General features: G+C 38.0%; 1 protein-coding gene across 4 annotated transcripts; it reads left to right on the top strand.

Moving 5' to 3' along the window:
- The first annotated feature begins 7,491 nt into the window (after positions 1-7,491).
- Positions 7,492-18,492, top strand: LOC141435569 (uncharacterized). Of its 4 annotated transcripts, none has more exons than XM_074098296.1 (11): positions 7,492-7,550; positions 9,726-9,758; positions 10,181-10,207; positions 11,148-11,194; positions 11,566-11,592; positions 12,980-13,256; positions 13,360-13,386; positions 14,035-14,061; positions 15,357-15,383; positions 15,900-15,926; positions 17,774-18,492. In XM_074098296.1, the coding sequence occupies exons 6-11, from the start codon at positions 13,140-13,142 to the stop codon at positions 17,813-17,815; spliced, it is 267 nt and encodes an 88-aa protein (XP_073954397.1). In that variant the 5' UTR covers positions 7,492-7,550; positions 9,726-9,758; positions 10,181-10,207; positions 11,148-11,194; positions 11,566-11,592; positions 12,980-13,139; the 3' UTR covers positions 17,816-18,492. The 4 variants fall into 4 exon arrangements, 3 of the variants coding, with proteins under 3 accessions (XP_073954397.1, XP_073954396.1, XP_073954398.1); XM_074098297.1 differs by lacking the exon at positions 7,492-7,550 and adding an exon at positions 7,608-7,626; XM_074098295.1 differs by lacking the exon at positions 12,980-13,256 and having other exon boundaries at positions 7,541-7,626; positions 11,165-11,194.
- The last annotated feature ends 2,808 nt before the right edge of the window (positions 18,493-21,300 follow it).

The following is a 21,300-nucleotide window of genomic DNA, read 5'->3' as shown; positions in this document are numbered from 1 at the left end:
TCAATTTTGAACACTATTTGTCACAAGCCGTCACAAATTGGGGCTGAGCATCTTTTTAATGAACCTTCGATAAAGATTGATTGACTGATTTGAAAAATATTTGACTACCAATATCAAGTCAAGTGGTTAGAATCTATCTGGTTCGACTATGAAGTTTGAGGCCTGAAGGTTCTATTCCAGGTGCTGGCAGAGATTTGTGTGAGGCTCCAGCACGACCACGGTGCGGAATCGCAGTGACGTACCGTAAACGTCACGACTTTGCGTGAAGAGCATGCGGTAAAGTCCGCTTATGGCACGTCACTGCGAATCCGTAACGTTCGCAGTGACGTGCCGTAAGCGTCACGATTTTATAGCACGCTCTCCACCAAAATTCGTGACGTTTACGGCACGTCACTGCGATTCCCACCGTCTGCGTATTTTGAGCAGCGGTGTGGAGGGCGGCATCCGCACTCGGTCATTTTTATTTGTCACCCCATCAATGTTCAATCAATGTTGCCGAAACGTCGAGGTAGCTAGCTACATATTAGTAATCTGTGGACGGCATGCGATCAAATCGTGACGTTTAGGGCACGTCACTGCGATTCTTTAACGTTTCCGTATTTTGTGCAGCGGTGTGGCCGCTCCTTTAGGGGAGCTCATCAAGCCGCCCGTCGCGCGTTTTCCTGGTCTTTGAATGTTAAATAACTTTGTTAATGTTGTTTTAATTAATCGTATTCAACAATAAACGCCCGAAACAGATTCTTTTGTGATGGAATCTGCCAGGTGCAAACGATTTAATTTGAAGCATAAACAAATAATTAGAATTTGGTGGTTTAATGAGAATTTGAACAAGACTCGCTTAGTATCCTTGGTGCTACGTGACTTTTTTTGACTGACGGACTGACTGACTGAGTGATCGTTATCAACGTGCACTTTTCGTAGCAAAGGGTATGGTTGACAGAAAAAAAAAACAAATACATTTGAATATTCACTTTCATTCTTAACTATAAAATAAAATAACCAGTTATAACTCCTTACAGTACAAAACCTTTTTATTTATGTCAAATTAGTGTCAAATAACATTAATTTCTGTCATAAAAATATAACTATAGTTGAAAATCTAATTACATTACGCGAAGTGTGTATTGTAATCTAAATAATCCAATGCACATCGTATCTACAGTTGATATTTAAGTATTTCAAGTAGAGTCCTAATAAAGTGCATACGATCACAGTATATTTACATTCACAATATGGATTTGACACAATACCCGGATTTTATAACGACGGACGAAGGCAATCGATGTATTATTTGCAATGTCAATTTTAAAAGGAATAAAGACAATATAGGTAAATCAGTTTTTTTAAATTAAAAAATGTCCCGAAGAAAAACGTCGGTTACAGAACTGAAAAAGTCGTGTAGCAGCTGATAGAAGGCAAAGAGGTGGACGTGCCGGAGGGCGTCAATAAATATTGCGTGCAATATTTAAAGTACTTAAATTACCTTCCTGTGACTTCCGTTAAAGTAGGAAGGTCATTTAGTTGTTAAAAATGGTTTTTTTCTAATCGACGTGAACGACTGACAGCCAAATAAATCTATTGAATAAATTTTGATCATTTATTCCGTATATTTGGATAAATGATTATAAAATTTAAATGATTTATTCAGTAAATAGTACTGTCATAAACTAAGCGCTTTCGATAGACTCATAAGAATGTTGAATCATATAATATAATGTAAGTTTAAAATACTTTTTGTCGACCATACTTTGCCACAAAAAGTGCACGTTGAATAACGATCACTACAGTGACAACACAGCCTAAATCAGTGGAGCTACCGAATTGAAATTTTGCAAATTTTCGATATGGATCGTCAGAGATCAGAGTACAGCTTGGCTTCATGCTCGTCTGGACGTCTCGCTCTCTCGTCCAGTTAAAGCCACACTGCGACTCAAAACCACTTGTCATGTACTTACATAAATAGGATTTTTGCCATCCAGTCGAATAAAAAAAAAATTACGCGACCGAAAATACGTGACTACTCAAAAAATTATGCTCCTCTGGCTGTACCCTATAGTAGGTTTATCATTCAAGAAGAGATTTTCCGAAATTCCCACGGGTTTCCGGTATTTATTTATGAGTGAAAATCACGAAAGCTTTACAACATTACCAGTGAAGCGAAATAAGCTATTTATATACAATTGAAAGAACATGTTTACAAACAAACTGACCTAAGTGGAGTATTCAAGTACTTTTAATTTAATTTACCGTTAATAATCGTTTATAAATTATGAGACAAATAAGGAAAAACGATTTGTGGCTTTGTTAGGAAGTAATTAAGTATTTTCAGAGGCCAAAATGTTTTACGCGTTTTTTCCTCATTGAATCAATATCGCATTGTATTGAAAGACCTTTAATACTCATAAAACATGTTTAAGTTCAGTTACATTGTAAAAAGTTTTTATTTATTCCAAAGAGATTAAAAATCATGCTGAAATGAAATGAAATGAAATATTTATTTGCTGGAATACGTTTGCATAAGGCCTTACGAGTAGATATCATCAGGAACAGTATTCAGTCGATACACAAAATCAACATGCAAATTTTAAATTACAATAGCCATTCAGTCAGCCTTGTTTTAAATAATCTACCATGCAACACCTTCAACTCGTCAGGAAGGTTATTATACAGCACGATACACATGTTACAGGCATTCCTCTTATAGATGTCAGAGTGACAAGGGGGTTGATATAACAGATTTTTGTATTGCGCGCGAAGCTCTCCTCCGAACCAACTGCCACGTGTTTTAAAGTAGTCTGGGTGGTCCTACGTGTCCACTGTCTACGTGTCCGTGTCACTGGAAGTGACTGCTGTGGGATATGCGTAGGCATAGCGTAAGGCTGGAAACAGTGCTCGACCGACGGTACGTCCTGACCATCAGCGCTGACCGTCAGTTGCGAAAATTCATTCAGTGCTACGCTGACGGCGAACTGCGACGCGTGTGTACAGTTCACAGGTCGGTCGCTCCGTCAGCGAAGCACTGAACGCATCCATACAATCTCATAGCTCGACGGTCGACCGACGCCGCGCGACCGACCAGCCGGACCGACGGCTCGACCGACCGTACGCGCGCACCAAATCACGCGCGTACCGTCAGCGTAGCTGTGTGCGCATTCATAGACTCGCATAGATATAGTTACGCTGACCGACGGTCGAGCACTGTTTCCAGCCTAAGAGCTTAGTGGATCGTTCCGGGGCCGAATGTGTTAAAACTAGGCAAATATTTTCTATTGTTTGTGTGCACTATAGTAGTGTAAAGGGGCCATGACTCAGTGGTCAACATTGCCTGCCGTGACATGACACTGTGTGTGTGTGTGTGTGTGTGTGTGTGTGTGTGTGTGTGTGTGTGTGTGTGTGTGTGTGTGTGTGTGTGTGTGTGTGTGCGTGCGTGCGTGCGTGTGTGCGTGCTATCGTGCGTGCGTGCCTATGTCTGTGTGTGTGTGTGTGTGTGTGTGTGTGTGTGTGTGCGTGTGTGTTATGTGTGACGTGGTAACACTGTTAAATTAGCTTTTTAGACCCTAATCTATATATACATACCTAGAGTATATCGATCTTCTACCAATAACATTGAAAAACTTCATTGTAACTCTTAAAACCTAGGATTCTGACAAAACTCACCTTTTTACCTACCTGACGTTACAGTGTTTTGTCGTAATCACTGTCATAATAATCACACGATAAATTTGGAGTGTTTTGATTTTTTAAGTCTTTGTTCACTGTAAATCGGAATTTCTTCATTTTTAACGTGTTTTTGTTTGAAAATGTATAAATCTTATACTTATTATCTTTCTTTGTACACAATTAGTAGCATATTATTTATAATTTATCCAAATTTAATTAAAATCGGATGATTATTGACGGGTTTGTGGCCAATTAAAGAAGAAAACAGTTTTTTGCGATTTCTGAAAAATAGGTTTTTTTTTTTTTAGTTACAGTGTTTTGTCATGACACGGCAGTGCTCATAGGAGTATAACAACGATGATGATGATGATTATACTCCAAGTTGTCTGAAGGCACTAGCAGTTAACTTTATAATGACGTACACATATGCAAGAGTTATGCAATTAGTAGCGATGAACAAACCGACGAATAACTTCGAGTTTAATAACACAGTAAATAGTGAAGCAGCAGTAGCTAAGAGATTATGAAATTTCAATTCAAGTAATAAAATAAAATCCTCTCACTTGTTTACACCACCTAAATTTATTCGTTACTTCTCCATTGTAAAGGTTGTCTGGAAGAGATCAGAGCGAAGCGATAAGGCCGCCTATTGCTTACCTTAGAAAATCTCTATGTATGTATACACCTGCTGTGTGTTCTGTACTGCTTACTGTGTTGGCGTGCAATAAAGAGTTATTGTGTTGTATTATATATTTTTCACACCTCTCCTTCAGAAAAGGAACTTTTCCTCCCTGACGAGAGGGAGCAAAGTGCAACTTTTCTGTTCAAGGCTTTTCTAAGTGTTTTATTGCAAATGAAATTTTTTCAAGTTGATAATTGTAAAGCCATGCCATTTTCTATGCTGGTTGTTCTTTAATAATATTTAGATTTTTTTTTTAAGTTTCTTAATGCTCGGTGTGAAAAGTTGTATGAGCCACTCAGGAGCAAAATTATTTCCATCTTGGGCGTTAACACTTGAATCCCTCATTACATTTTGGATTCAATGTACGCCCTCGCCGTAAATACACCATTTTGCTCCCTCGTGACACAAATAACTATATATAATGTAAGAATAAGAATAAAAATAAAAATCATTTATTTGCTATTCGCAAAAACAGTTTTATAGTAGGGTACAAAAAAAAGGTAGGTAGGTAGGTATACTTAGTGCCATCCACGAAGACGCGAGATTTTGTCAAAATTAGACATTAATGACATTGTAATAAGAACCACGGCATGAGTCATCGTGAATGACTCTATCTATATATAATACGTCAAAGACTAAAACCCGTTGTAGTCTAATGGTTCAATCAAAGGCCTCTCAAGCAGAGGATCGTGGGTTCCAATCCGGGCTCGCACCTCTGAGTTTTTTATCATTTGAAATTCACCATGAGCTTTACCGTGAAGGAAAACATCGTTAAGGATCCTGCATGAAAAGTGGACGTCTTTCGGCTGATAATAACGGTAATCTAAATATCTGGGGCAGCTGAAATCTATAACGCAGTCAAACTACCTATACTTGGTTCGGATAGGTATTTAACTGAATGTAAACAAACTTCAGCTGCCAAATTTGGTAAATTCAAGAATTTTTAACATTTTACTTATATATTATTGTAATACAAACTAGACTAGTGTATTTCAATACAGAAATATAAATGTTTAGATAGCTTAATGGGGGAATTTCAATATTTAAGACACCGACTGACGTTGTTTTTTTTTTTTATGGTATAGGGGGAAAACGAGCAGGCGGATCGCCTGATGGTAAGCGATTACCGTCGCCCATGGACACCTGCAACGCCAGAAGAGTCACAAGTGCGTTGCCGGCCTTTAAGGTAGGAGTACGCTCTTTTCTTGAAAACTTGAAGGTCATATCGGTCCGGGAATACCGCAGGCGATAGTTCATTCCAGAGTTTTGCTGTGCGAGGCAGGAAATTTCTGGAAAAACGCACAGTAGAGGACCGCCAACCGTCTAAATGGTGAGGATGGAAGTGTTGTCGCGTAGGTCGGTGGCGAAAGGATGCGGCAGGGATCAACCCGAATAACTCCTCGGAGCACTCCCCGTTGTACATGCGATAGAGGAGGTGTTTTGTTTACGTTTAGTTAAATACTTATCCAAACTAAGTATAAGTAAAGCTTGCACAGCTAAATCAGGCCGATTATGCGGGTAACCGGTGGTTGCAAATGGCTAGTTGGTTTTGCAGTCAACTCACTGTCAATTTTGAATACAATGTCAACTGTAAAAATTCTTTTCTAAGGGTTGATATTGTATTTGCAGAATTAATCAGGGTTAACACACTATTGGTGGCTTAGTAGAGCCGTGGTGGCTTAATGGTTTGTCCTATCGCCTCTCAAGCAGAGGGTCGTGGGTTCAAACCCCGGCTCGCACCTCTGGGTTTTCGAAATTCATGTGCGGAATTACATTTGAAATTTACCACGAGCTTTACGGTTAAGGAAAACATCGTAAGGAAACCTGCACAAACCTGCGAAGCAATTCAATGGTGCGTGTGGAGTTCCCAATCCGCACTGGGCCCGCGTGGGAACTATAGCCCAAGCCCTCTTGTTCTGAGAGGAGGCCTGTGCCCAGCAGTGGGACGTATATAGGCTGGGATGGAACACACTAATGCAAAACAGCATCAAGTTGTTGTACATTTTGGCGTTCTAAGGGGGAAGCCTTGTTCAGGAGTGGACGTCTTCCGGCTGATTAGGAGACTGGCTTACTGTGTACTGTGAGATGCTTCGAGCTTTTTAGGTGTAAAGTTTTCATCTGATTTAATTAATGAAATTACGGAACTCGCTAACGAATGGGACATTTCTAAAACTAGAACAACGCTGAGCTAATCAATGAAGCTAGGTAAACCTGTGAACCTCGCGAGATTTTCGGAATCTCTAAAATATGATTTATGTTTTTTACCCCATTTTCGCTGATTTCATGGTGAACTGTTGCTCTGAGAATGAACCCTGTTTGAGTTCGAAACGTGTGAGTACCTATAGTGTGGTGGTAGGGATAGTTGGGTTTGTGTGATTTGTGAGTGTCTTTACAGTTTGAAGGTGGAGTAACTGCATGAACACAAACTTTTTTAGGGTTCCGGAGCCAAAATGGCAAAAACGGAACCCTTATAGTTTCGCCATGTCTGTCTGTCTGTCTGTCCGTCCGTCCGCGGCTTTGCTCAGGGACTATCAATGCTAGAAAGCTGTAATTTTGCACATATATATATGTAAGTAAACTATGCCGACAAAATGGTACAATAAAAAACTATAAAAAATGGGGTGATTTTTTTTTCTCATCCAACCCTATAGTGTGGGGTATCGTTGGATAGGTCTTTTGAAACCATTAGGGGTTTGCTAAGAGGTTTTTTCGATATATTGTTTTTTTTGCGAAATATTCAACTTTTGAAGTGCAAATTTTAAATCGGTGGGTGGAAAAATTTGAAAAAATTCAGGATGGTAGTAAGTATAACAAACTTTCAAGGAAAACTAAGTATAACGGCTAAGTTCGCTTGAGAATTATTAGTAGAATTACTAAAACAGCAGCCTAAGGTATAAAATATACCTAAATTTGGAAGATTCCGTATAAAATACGAAATCCTTAGAAAAATATTACTTATTTTTTCGTAATAGCTACGGAACCCTATTTTGGGCGTGTCCGACACGCTCTTGGCCGGTTTTGTTGCGTAAATAAACGTAGCTACCATTAATTAGTTCGCGGTGAGTATAGCAATTGTTTATACCTAGTTGAAGTAAGGATAGTGGTATGAACTTAATTTTGCTACGGTTGATCATTCAAATAGATGACTTAATTGAATGGAAATGGTTATTTCCATTCAATTAGCTTTAATTTGTGCGTGAAATAGTCTGTAAGTACCATAGCATTGTATCATGTTGCGAGGCGCTATTATTGCGTTGTTTTTGGGTGCTGTAGCATTTTTCAAGGTATTATTACAAGCTTTTATTTATTTTGAATTTTCTCGGCCCATCTGTAAGTACGCCATTCGAGAACCTTCTGGCCCCATCGGCCATCCGTCCTGCGAGCAATGTGCCCCGCCCACTGCCACTTTAGTTTCGCAATTCTTCGGGCTATGTCGGTAACCTTAGTTCTACTGCGGAATCCCTATCCCTATCTGGTTCGAATGGCGTCCGCGGACCGGGAGACGAGTTGTCGGTAGGCCTCCAACAAGATGGAGCGACGACTTGGTTAAGATCGCGGGATCGCGGTGGATGCGGAAAGCACAAGACCGGTCTGAGTGGAGAGCCTTGGGGGAGGCCTATGTCCAGCAGTGGACGTCTTTCGGCTGACATGATGATGATGATGATCTGTAGGTAAGTAAGTTGTTCCAGTAGTTGGATTGACTTGAAATTTGTTATACTTATGTAAACTGCGTGACAATACAATAATCTGGTAGTGACATCCTGGTAGTCCAGCCAGGATCGTCTGCGCAGGACGGAACTCTTCAACGGTTAATGGCATCGACTTGAAATTTGGTATGCAGATGTAGTTTCGGTGACAATACAAGTATAGTCAACAAATAGTACAGTTAGCAAAAAAAGCTTGTATTAAAAATGACATTTTTAACAAAAACTTATTTCGTTTATAAAGTAACTAGCCTGCACCTGCGGCTTTGCACGCGTCAACCAGTAGGTCTAGCCATTGATTTAAAACTTCGAGTTTCCGCAAAAAATACATATATATATATAATTATAAAATATATATACAGAAATTGTCGTAGGGAAACCCAAAAAAAATATTAATTTTGCATAAAAATTTTGACTTTCCTTTATAATACTTAATAGTCTACCTTGATTGATACCAAATAATAGCAAGTTTCTAGGTCATCTAGAAGCGGGTTTGCATCAGTCATAAAAATGCCGGTTCTTAAACGTTAATAATCATATCAATAACTCTTTGAGCTACATTCATGAAAGTTTTGAAAGAAAAAAAAAAAAGAAAACTATTTATTTGCCAGCAGTACTTAATACCTACAAGATAAGAAAAAACAAACACAAATAATAAAATAGAGTAAAAAATAACAATAATCTGACTCTGCAAGTAGGTAAGCTTTCTGTCCTGGATTTTGGATTCTAGAAAAGCTAATGGGCTTGAATAAATGTGCCAAATTTCATGCATGTAGATAACAGGGTTTGAGTTGTGAAGGGGTCAAAATTAGCTCGGATTGGTTCGTGTAAATAATACACACGGCTGCGTCGCCAGTTCCCTCTTCTTCGAACTTGGCTGGACACGCTGCCGCGTGTCTTGATAAGTCATAACATAGCGTGCCGAATACATTCATTCAATTAAATTCAATATCATTCATAAAATAATAGGGTATTAATTACTCGTGGTCAAAAAAATGACAATTTTCGTTTCGTTTTCGTTTTGGACGGAAATATATTTTTATTATTTTTTAAAAGGGTTTAAATCAATTAATGAACTAAAAGAATTTCCTTGCTCACCCGCGACCTTACGATAGCTAAGCTTTTGCAAAATATGCGTGTTCATGCAGTTCCTCCACCTCCACACCGTAAGAACACACACAAATCACACAAACCCATCTACCACCACCACCACACTACACTGACGCGTTTGACGCGTTGAGGAAATTCTTTTAGTTCATTGATATGGACCTCCGCAAAGTAACGCCTGATTCAATAAATTATTTAAATCAATTATCTCATTTGCGACCTTGCGAGTTTATATCGCGTAATATAATAAAAAAAACACTGGGTGTTATCAGTTTTTTTTTATCAGCGTGTCAAATTTAAAACGTCCAAATTGGTCAAAATTCGCGGCCTTACCCATAAATATATAAAGAAATATATAATGATAATTTATTTTATATTATTTATAAAGAAATATAAAGATAATTTATTTTATATTAATTATAAAGAAATATAAAGATAATTTATTTTATATTATAAATCTTTATATATTTATATTATCTTTTGCCGACTATTGGCTTACTAGTTGCCGACTATAAATATATAGTTGGCTTTCCCTACTATTCGGACGTCTAGTTTCAAGTTGTTTGTTTTAGGCAATAATAGCAGGTGAACTATGTGATACTAGGGTAAGTTTTTTCAGACAAGAATCTACTTTTAGGGTTCCGTAGCCAAAACAGCAAAAACGGATCGCTAGAAAGCTGTAATGTTGCACGTATAATAATATTATGTAGCAAGTATGCCGACAAAATGGTACTTAACCATTTTTTTTTAAAAATAATTTTTTTTGGTTAGGCACCTGCCATAGACTATAGTAGTAGTGATTTTTTTTCTCATCTAACCCCAGTCTAATCATTGGGGGGTTGTGAGGACGACTATTTGATTGAGTAATCTGTTTGCGAAAAATGTTGGTACTTCATTTTATCTATATGGCTACGGAACCCTATCTTGGGTGTATCCGAAACGCTTTTGCCCGGTTTTCTTATAATGATGCAAATATTTTATAAAAAAAAATATATTTAAAAAACGTTTAAATGTCATTATAATGTAGTGTTCAGGATCAAAATGTGAGGCTGGGGTAAGTATTATCTAAAATTTGTATTTATTGTTTATTACTTATATGTAAAATTATATGTGTGTGAAAGTAGTTTACTTACAATTACCCCTGGTGGTGCAGATGTTTATGGGCGGTGGTGATCTCTTACCATCAGGAGATCCACTTGCTCGTTTGCCATCCAGTCGAATAAAAAAAAATTACTCAAACCAAAATTTATTAGCTAAAATAGTTTTTGACGTAGGTATTTAAAAAAATTGGAAAGTGTAGAATTAAATAGTTATGGTTTTTTTGGACGTTCAATTTTATGTATTTTAAGTTGGAGCTTTGCATTGTATGTATAATTATTTATATTGTGTATATTTCTAAAATTTTGTCGTTCCTTTTTTACTCAGAGCTAATTCTAGCAAAAAAAAGTCTCAATATTCCTCTACATAATTTTAATTGATTTGCTTACTGGTGAGTCGTATCGACTATAAATAAATTGTATGACAAATTATTATAAAAGTGAGTAAAAAATATATTGTATAAGAGTAAAGATTATATAAAATTTCGGAGAAGTTACAAAAAGTTAAGTTAGAAGTTAGTAAAAAATAATTATAGTTTTTTCTTACTGTGAATGAATAAAATAGTTTTCGTGATTTTGTGTAAAAAAAACGTATTGGCATTGCCATACAACGAGGAAACGCAGCCAGCCTTATGGGCACCCTGCCCAATAGCAACGACTTGGGTGATATTTGTAAATATAGATTTTTAGGATTAGAGTAAGTTAGTTTTAGTTCTATTTTTATTTATTTCTGTTATCTGTTTGTTTATAAATAAAAACATTTAAATAAAAAAAGTAAAAAAAAGAAACAATAAAACATAAGTACTTATTTAAATATAAATAAATGCACATCGTGATTTTTTGGGCCCATAAGATATTTTTAGTGTTTTAGTACTAAAGTTAATGTTTTTTCACTAGATATAATTTTGTTTAAGATCGACGGCCAGAACGTTTGTGTAGCCAGAGTGAGTACTTGTATGTATATCTTCATCATCATCATCATCCCTGCCTATATACGTCCGACTGCTGGGCACAGGCCTCCTCTCAGAATACAGGTTTCTACAGGTTTCCTCACGATGTTTTCCTTCACCGCAAAGCTCGTGGTAATTTTCAAAATATAATATAAATTGATTTTATTTAAGACCTGGCCACACTCAACTACTTGCGTGCGCAAACCGCTTGTGCAATAACCTAACCAACAAAAAGTTGGAAAACTCACTTCAAAGTACAATATCTCAAAAACGGCTGAACCGTTTTTGATAAAACATGTCTAAGAACCATCGCTAGAAAACCTGACACTATACTATACTTATCTAAATGAGTTTTATTATTTTAGTGTTATAGTCAAGCTTGCACTTGTGCTGTAAGTAACGTAGTGAGATTACAATATTATTATATTAAGTACTTAATTCGTTTTGGTACAATGTATGTAATAATGTAAGTACCTATGCTTCGTCCGGATATACTAATAACAATAACTGACCAAAATTAGATAAATTAAAACCTAAAAAACCATAATAGCAAAGTTCAATATCTCAAAAACCGCTAAACCGATGTAATAAAACTTTGGAAATTCGCTTTCACGTAAAAAACCGCATCGAAATCGGTCCGTCCGTTTGAAAGCTACGCTGCCACAGACATACAGACAGACAATGGTAACTTATAAACCTTATAACATCCTCTTTTTACGATAGGGGTTAAAATTAACCATAAAAAGTGGCCGCCTGTTTTTTACCCTGCCTTTATTTTGTGATCTTACTAAAGAATACTTATAAGTATTCATCATCATCATCACATCAGCCGTAAGAGCGTTTCCACACTATCCGATCCGATATCGGTATCGGACGACGATAGACGACACCATGTGTTGCTTTCACATATTTCCGACAAAATCGGGCTCTGCGCACACCGAAACAATTTAGATACACGCATAGCACACATACAAACTTTATCGTCCGACAGCCCGCGGTGCCATGGTGCCATGGTGCCGTGAACGTATCGGTGTCGGCTCCGATTAGAGGTGAGACGTACTAGGCAAAACGCGGACTGAGTCTTGCGAGTACGCGTCCACAAAAAGACTAGATCCAAAGACTAGGTCCACGAGTATCTACGAGTACTTAACTCAATTGACTCATTGCGTAAACAAAATGATTCCCATAAATGCGCTCCCGTTGTCAGCCGCCGTACTCCTAAATACTCGTACGCTAAAAGAATCGCGGGAGGGAACGCGTACTCACGCGTCCAAGCCAAAACCTATTCCAGTAAATACGTCTCACCTCAGTCTCCGATATCCGATATCGGGTCGGACAATGTGAAAGACAGGTACATATTTTATAAATTTTACTTGCCCCGATATAGTTACGTCGTCGGATACCGATATCGGATCGGATAATGTGAAAACGCTCTAAGACTTTCACACTGTTGGACACAGGCCTCCTCCATAGATCTCCAGTTTCATCGGTTGGAAGCGGTCTAACCCTATACAAGGGGGCCCTGTTACTGGAATTTTACTATCAAGTTGCAAAAACTAATACCACCGTACAACGTGCCTCTCAAAGAGAGTTTACTTTGACACTGGCGAAATTGTCCTATTAATTAGGACAGAAAAGCTATATTTTAAAAGAGAAAAAGAAGAGATTTGTTTAGAATAATCATAATGATGAAATTAATTATTTTTTGAAAGTTGCAGAACTAAAGTAGTTCCATTTGAGTAGCAGAACCTGTGTTTTAATTTTTTGCTCCTGTTACAGGGCCCACCCGGTATACTACGAAGTGCTCGACCTTCGTATCTTGCCGTCCCGCTGATGCTAATATTATTAAATACGAGAGTGAGAGGGACGGTACTATTTCGTAGTAGCAGTGGCCTCCCTGCATCTACCGTGAACCCGCGGTTTTAACCAGAAGTCTTGGATGCTCGCCTTGGATTTTCACCACTTCTTTCTGTCTCACAGTATAAGACGAGGGCAGAAAGAGATATTAAATGCGATCGCGAAGCGATTATTAGGCAATATGGCTTCAGGTCGTCAGGTATGGACAGGGGTGTCCATGTTTGTATAAGTATACAATTATAAATAATATCTATCTATCTATTTATTATATTGTATTGTATTAAAATTTGTTCATGTTTCAGTGCTTTACACCCGGATGTCAAGTGATGGTAAAATGATAGTTGGATCCTGTGTATACAATCATCATCCCAGCCTATATACGTCCCACTGCTGGGCACAGGCCTCCTCTCAGAACAAGAGGGCTTGGGCCATAGTTCCCACGCGGGCCCAGTGCGGATTGGGAACTTCGCACGCACCATTGAATCGCTTCGCTGGTTTGTGCAGGTTTCCTCACGATGTTTTCCTTCACCGCAAAGCTCGTGGTAAATTTCAAATGTAATACCGCACATGAATTTCGAAAAACTCAGAGGTGCGAGCCGGGGTTCGAACCCACGACCCTCTGCTTGAGAGGCGATAGGTCAAACCATTAGGCCACCACGGCTTTTTTCCACCACGGCTTATACAATACAATACAATAACTCTTGCCTGCAACTCTCACGATGTCGTCAGTCCATGTAGTGGGAGGCGTGCCGACGCTTCGTCTTCCAGTTTGTGGTCGCCTCTCGAGGGCTTTTCTCCCTCTAAGGTTTTATTTTGATATTACCGCAGAATTAGAAATCAGAATTACACCATAGCTACACACACAAACATCACGCCTGTATTCCCAAATGGGGTAGGCAGAGCACACGAAACGTTACGGCTTCGCAGTCACTTTTAGCATTTTTAGGTACACTATAGTTAACTTTTTTTTCCCATAGTGCGAAGGAGTATTATGCGTAGCCGGTGTAAGTATTTCTTTTCGTTTTTTTTTTAAGTTGTTTGTCGTATTCTCTGGTGGTCTAGTTGGTAGGACACCTCTGGTAAAATCACAACATTACAAGAGGTGCGGGTACGAATCCCGTCTGCCGATCCGATAATCTTTTTTTGTTTAAAACTTGGTTTATGAAACGGTATACAATCATTTGGCAACAAACGTTTCAACAAATATTCATTAACAAACAACGTTTCGCAAACTTTTGTTTCACAAATAAATCGTTTTATAACACCACATTTCACAAATTGATCATTTTTCACGAACTCTTTATTTCACAAACCATCATATAACAAATCATTATTTGGCAAACTATTCATTTATTATTTTCGTCGTTTGGCAAAATCACGTTTGTCAGATCAACGTTTGGCAAAAAAACTTTTAGTAAAATGTATCATTGGATAAACACTTTATTAAGAATAATTTAGAGGTGCCTGTAGCTCAAGTTAACTTGGTTAAGAAATAGGTTAGGTTCGAACTGAGACCCTAAGAAAAACTTACTGCTGCCAGTAAAGTAGGTTAGGTTAGATTGAACTGCGTGCGACCTTAAGGAAAACGAAACAAAAACGAGCTAGTTTATCAAATAATAATTTATTAATTGATGTTTTACAGAGTAGTCCGATTTTGATAATTCTTTTTTTATATGATAGGGTATAAGTACTTACCTCGAAATTGGTCTCATATAAATTTGGAAAAACAATTCCTACCCTAAGGGTGAAAAAATATTATAAAATAAAAACTTTGTAACAAAAAAATAAACCGCCGAAAAACTGAAAAGCAAAAAATAATTTCTTGTTTAACTTTAATCTAGGTACCAGTACCACTTACCATGAGTTTACAGTGACCGTACTCGATAGCGATGGCGTAAATTATTTGTAGAGGCGCTGTACAATTCTCCATACAAATAATTTACGCCGTCGCTATCGAGTACGGTCACTGTAAACTCATGGTAGTGGTACTGTTTGAAGTCGGTGCCTCAGCACTACCCAGCTGGAGTGGACCTATAGTCGTCTACCTGCTTGGCTGCTTCTATCAATCCTCCTGGCTAGTGCTGAGGCACCGACTTCAAACTGGTACCTAGATTAAGGTTAAACAAAAAAGGTTTTTTTTTTTTTTGCTTTTCATTTTTTGTTTTTCGGCGGTTTTAATTTTTTTGTTAAAATGTTTTTATATTATCTGCGTAATACGAGTAAGTATATATGTATAATGTATTTGTATAATTGTTTATATAAAATTTTGTTTGTATATTAATGTATTTGTATAATTTAGTGCGAAGGTGATGGTTGCCAAGCGAAGGTTAGAATTAATTAATTTATTTAGTACTTTTTAATTTTTACCTTGATCTAGTTTACTGCTTAAAATACAAACCAAAAGTATTTTCAAAACTAAAAAGGTTTTTTTATCAAATTTAACGGGAAGTTGCATAGTTCGAGTACAAGCTAGAGTTTGTGTTAAAGTATAAAGACGACCAGATGGCCTAGTGGTTAGAGAACCTGACTACGAAGCTTGAGGTCCCGGGTTCGATTCCCGTGTCGGGGCAGATATTTGTATGAAAAATACGAATGTTTGTTCTCGGGTCTTGGGTGTTTAATATGTATTTAAGTATGTATCTATCTAAATAATTATATTTATCCGTTGCTTAGTACCCATAACTCAAGCTTTGCTATAAGCTTACTTTGGGACTAGGTTAATTGGTGTTAATTGTCCCGTTATATTTATTTATTTATTAATTATAAAGCCAATCTGTTCTCTCCAAGTAAAGCTCTATTCCCCGAAAGTTTTTGGAGAGTATAAAAATCCAGTAAATTTCAGTGCCTTGGAGCTCTATGCAAAGCGTGGGTGAGTAAACAATACTCTTAACTATAATTCTAATTCACAGGAAATCCATGGCTGGTGAATATTCCACCCGTATATAGGGAAGTTGACGTGGTTGCATTGACACCATAAAACAAATAGGCTCCGCTTCCACCAGAGATGTGCGAGGACGTGTTGCGAGGAATGTGTTGTCATGAACCAATAGAATCCCTTCATATCCTATCCCCCCAAAGCGCAGCTCTAGTGGAGAAAGTTGAGCGGAGCGAGGATAGGTAAATAAAACGTTCTATTCGTTCCTGAGAAACAGATTCCTCGCACACCTCTGGTTAAGACCTTGTCCAGAAGGGGCGAATTCGTCGCGAAATCATACGCGCGTTGTCGAGGTACTAGACGTCAATACATCGCGTCCACAAGCATCGCGCGAATTCAAAATACGCGCGTAAATCGCGTGCACTACGCCAGACTCTCGACTATACGCGCGAGTCGAGATACTAGGACGCTTTGTTGCGTCCAGTTAACGCGCGAACTCTAGAGCGAGTGCACGTATCGAGTGCCCAAATGCTCGCGCGTTGGTACGCACCTTGTGGACGCAACGGTCGCGCGTAATACGCGCGAGAGAATCGCGGCGAATTCGCCCTTTCTGGACAAGCTCTAAAGCCGAGGCCGCACTACGGCTAAGCCGCCGCGGTTTTTACCGCGTAACTTTTTTATACAAGTAAATTGAAAACCGCTAGTGCGGCCGCTTACATTAGTTTACTTGATTCACAAAGTCACGCGGTCAAAAACCGCGGCGGTTTAGCCGTAGTGTGGCCTTGGCCTGAAACACAGCCTAACTTCAAAACCCCCGACTTTGTCACTTCAAAGTTCTCAAACTGAACTGTTTTTTTTTTTTTTTTTTATTATTTATTTACTCAAATAAAAAAAACAAAAGAAGTACAGAAATACTTATAACTATAAACCTCTGCCAAACTGCGTAGCAGTTTGTTGGCAGAAAGTGTAGAACTCTCATTCACTATTTTGAATACTTTAACACTATGCCGGCTGCGCGGCGCGCCGCGGTCCTTTGATAAAACATGTCTAAGAAACATTGATAAAAAACCTGCTTGTGAATAAAAAAAACCGCATTCAAATCGGTCCACCCGTTTAAGTGCTACGGTGCCACAGACAGACAGACACGCATAGCTGTCAAACTTATAACACCCCTCTTTTTGCGGCGGGGTTAAAAATATAGCGCATCGCGCAACGAGGGTTCCGTGCAAATTTGAAGGTATCTATCGACGGTGAAGAAGCCATAACGTCTATCTATAATACCATCTTTTAGCATGATAGTTAGGTGTTATTGATTCTTAACCGTCGCTATGAATATACAGTGTTAGCAGCTGAGCCTCACCCCTGAGACATGGACAGTCGAGTTCATAAACTTGTGAGCAAAAATTTGATCAAAAATATCTGAACACGCTTCTACGCCGTTAACAATAGAGTCGTGTTCAGATATTTTTGATAAAATTTTTGCTTACAAGTTTGTGAACTCGACTGTATGCACCATGGGCTCCTCTAGTGCGGTTACTGTACTGTGATATTACACATTTAAATGAAAATCTGAAAAACCACAGGCATAGATAATTACGTCTAGTCCATACTTACAAAATTTCATCTATTTCTGTTGTCTAATTTTCAAACGAGACCGGGACTACGTTTGTATGGAGAATGGAACGAAGAGACTTCTCTTAATAATCAATTACACTACGATTTCCTTGACAACATGACATTAGTGGCACAAAGGTTTCACCCTGGGTCATGAGTCAATTTGATTGACTGTACCTAGTCTAAGAGGCTAGAAAGGGTTGACTTATACCTAATTTTTTTTTCAGTGTAAAGGAGAAAATTGTATTCAATCGACGACGATGTTTTGACGCAATCTTCCTATCTGCTATTATTTTGTAATTTATTTCTAAATTAAACGTATTCTAGAATAAAGGAGCGGTATTGCGCATACGGAATCGCAGTGACGCATCGTATGCGCACTTTTATTGATTTACTGTCATTCGGTGCAAATGAAAAATCGTACTTGAATTGACAATTTTGAATTTGGACCAAAATGAATATAAAACAATGTAAATTTTGTCAAAATGTAATCGTGCTGAAAATATTTAAAACCAAATTTATTTTTGTTATAAATTAATTTAACCCAAATGGAATATTGTCTTTTATAAATAAGGAACAAAATTAAATAAGCAGTAAGTGAATGTTGTCTAAACCAAGTCTTAACTTAATATGTAGGCCCAAAACAAATGAATCCGGGTGAAACATGTTTACAATTCGTCATATTTCTAAGTGTACGTAAATACAAGAGGGCGTTTTTTTTTCGGCATACATCAAATTTAATTGCCATTTTTCTGTTTGGAAGTATAATTTCGAGTTGTCCATTTTCCATTTGCACCGAACGACAGTAAATCCTTTTATTGCATGCTCATTACTGTCTCACTGTGATTCCGAACCGTCACAGTTTTTTAATCAGCAGTGTGGCCGCTCCTTATTACGGTAGTATAAGAGAAAAATTATATATTTTTTTTAATTCTGAGTAAATGCTTATTAGCCTCCTCAGTTTATTTTTAACACTAATACCCACTGGCCTGAAGATATGAATGGAGCAGTTGATTTGACGTGTAACCAACCAAGAGTACCTGGGTCAAAACTCTTTTCGTTGCATTGTTTCTGACCACTCTGTCACGATATTATTTATGTCTTCTAACTAAGAAATAAAAAAAATATGGAACCAATGTTTGTTTTTTCGGGTAAACTAATATGTAACTAGAGAAAAATTAAAAATGCCACTAGGTTCCATAAAAAAAACTCCGTGCCATTTTTTCGGGGACAAAAGCAAGACAATGAAAAGAATTCTGACCCACCTGTCACACGGGACGTAATGTTGTATTTTATAGCTCAACGCACAGAAAAAAATAAGGAAGAACAGAATGAGTTGAAAGTAAAGATAAAATTTTTGAAGTTAAAAGCTGTTCATGCGTAATTTTACGATATCAATGGGTACCTTGTACCTACCGTGAAGATAATTATAATTTTAATAGCATAGGTAAACATAATAAAACCATAGCAGCGGACCGCCTTACTTCATATAGGAATAGGATCATTTTTATCTCGGGTATTTGCGGGTCATGCTAATCGTACTTAAGTTTGTGTGTTTGTGTGTGTATGTTTGCAACTCCGTCACGCTAAAACGGCTGAATGCATTTGTACGAAATTTGATACATAGAAAGCTGGACGTCTGGAATAATACAAAAGCTACTTTTTATCCCAATATTCTTACGGGATAGGGATGAAATTTTGAAATAATAACCGCAGGGTTTACCTCATAAAATTTGGTATGTAGGTAGCTGGACATCTGGAATAACATACAGGCTACTTATTATCCCGATTTAGATTTTTTTTGACATTCATAAGTGCTTGTTTTAGCCTAAATGAGGGCTATCGTTTTTTGCCTCACTAGATGGCGCACTGTTGCGTGAGGTTTTTAAGTATGGCTTTCAAAGTCTGTTATTACGGGCGTGAAAACAAAGTTTAGATTAAAATCATATTTAATACACCTTAAAACCGTACCATAAAGATATCGTGCATGCCACAGTGTTCCATAGTCCCCGTTTTGTTCGGAAAAAAGGGAGGACAAAGGTTTCCGAAAGACAAAACTGTCTCAAAACACAGACATTCATTGCCCCGGAACGTATATTTGCCATAATTAATTTCATATATTGCAAAATATTCTCAAAATTATTCTAATTATAAATAAACCCGCGTAGCTCACCCAAAAACTATGAGATTTGACATTTCGGAGACCTCACGCTACACTAGCGCCTCTAGCGGCGAATTCATACGCGATAGCCCTCATTGAATAAAGATATTTTGACTTGACTTGACTTGACTATACATTGAGTTCCCTAAAGCAGTATTTAACATTTCGTATCGAGTCTAAATTAAAAACAGATGTTTGTGGTTAATAAAATAATACTCAGTTCCAGAATAAATCAAAAGATTCCTAATATGTGTACTTAGTGGTTACAAACAAACTTTGCATTTTATATCACATTGGCTGTATGCTCTTGTTATGAGTCTAGAAACCCTAAATGCTCTTTCGCACAAAAGTACTTACAGGTACACACCTACCCTCTATCTATCTCACCCTGTATCTGTCCACCTGTCATAACAGATTACAAATGGCGCAACAGAGCTGATCTTAAGAAAACCATTTGACTTTTTATTGTTTTTATTACCTAACAGTGTTAAGTTTTGCAAAATAAACAACCCGTTTGCTAAATGAGATGTTTTAATGAATCAAGCAAGACCTTACATCGGTTATGCCTTATGGAGCAACATAATCAAACTAAATTACGTACTTTTCACACATTAACCAATGTATTAAATATATTGACCCGGATAACTCACGTCTTAAATCGAGTTTAGCCTGACATGTTTCGGGCTAATCCGTAGCCCTTCGTCTTCGGAGCAACGCGACTCAGCGGCTGCTGCAACACGCCGCCGCTCTGCTCGCGCGACTACCCGACGAAACTGACACCGGCACACAACCCCGATTAGCCCGAAACATTTCGAGCTAAACTCGATTTAAGACGTGAGTTATCCGGGTCATTATATTTAATATGAGTGAGTCTCACGGTAGTTTCATGTTCAAAATTAACCAATGTATAGGTACAAGTTTCAGAGCATTAGTATCATTTAGCGTTTGCATCTAAAAAAACAGCCGGTCTAAGTACTTCGCAACTCGTCTAAAAAGCAGCTGGTCTAATGTAAGTAGCAACTGATCAAAGAAGCAGCAGGTCTACATAGCGAGTGGTCTCAAAAGCAACTGGTCCCCTATCCTGTTTTCAGTCGAAAACTTGAAAAACCTAGATTAGGTTAGGTTAGAGTTGCGCCAAGGCGCAAAGCTCAGCCACGCGGAATAGGAGCTCCGCGTCTCTGAGCCGGGCGCCTCTTCTGTGTCCCTCGGAAACTGCATTTTTCCGGGATAAAAAGTAGCTTATGTCACTCTCCGGCCCATAAACAATCTCTATGCCAAAAATTGCGTCGATCCGTTTCGACATGAAAGACGGACAAACATTCAAACCCACTTTCGCATTTATAATATTTGTATGGATTAGAATGTTTACTTGGCACCCATATACCCACCTCATTTATACTTGGTACCCATTTGTATGATGTTTTCTGTAAAAAGGTTCCATAATGAGCCACGTTGGTTCAATAGTACACCGCACGCTGATCACGTGCCTAGCTCATTCTCGATGGTAAATTTATGTCTGCCATTGTCTAGTTAGCTTCGAATAAGGGCGGAAGGAAAACGATCAAATCGTGCCTTTACCATCTACACTCAAGG

Source organism: Choristoneura fumiferana, chromosome 15 (genome assembly GCF_025370935.1).
Source record: "Choristoneura fumiferana chromosome 15, NRCan_CFum_1, whole genome shotgun sequence".
NCBI classification, from domain to species: Eukaryota; Metazoa; Arthropoda; class Insecta; order Lepidoptera; family Tortricidae; genus Choristoneura; species Choristoneura fumiferana.
Note: the sequence above shows the minus strand (reverse complement) of the source record. Positions and strands in the feature narration are given on the sequence as shown.

Excerpts from the sequence above, each read along its gene's own strand:
- LOC141435569 (XM_074098295.1), top strand. The coding sequence starts at position 7,573 with ATGTTGCGAGGCGCTATTATTGCGTTGTTTTTGGGTGCTGTAGCATTT. Across the intron at positions 7,627-9,725 it reads GTGCTGTAGCATTTTTCAAG|GCAATAATAGCAGGTGAACT; the intron begins GTATTATTACAA and ends TGTTTGTTTTAG. Across the intron at positions 15,927-17,773 it reads GAGCTCTATGCAAAGCGTGG|TGTAAAGGAGAAAATTGTAT; the intron begins GTGAGTAAACAA and ends TTTTTTTTTCAG.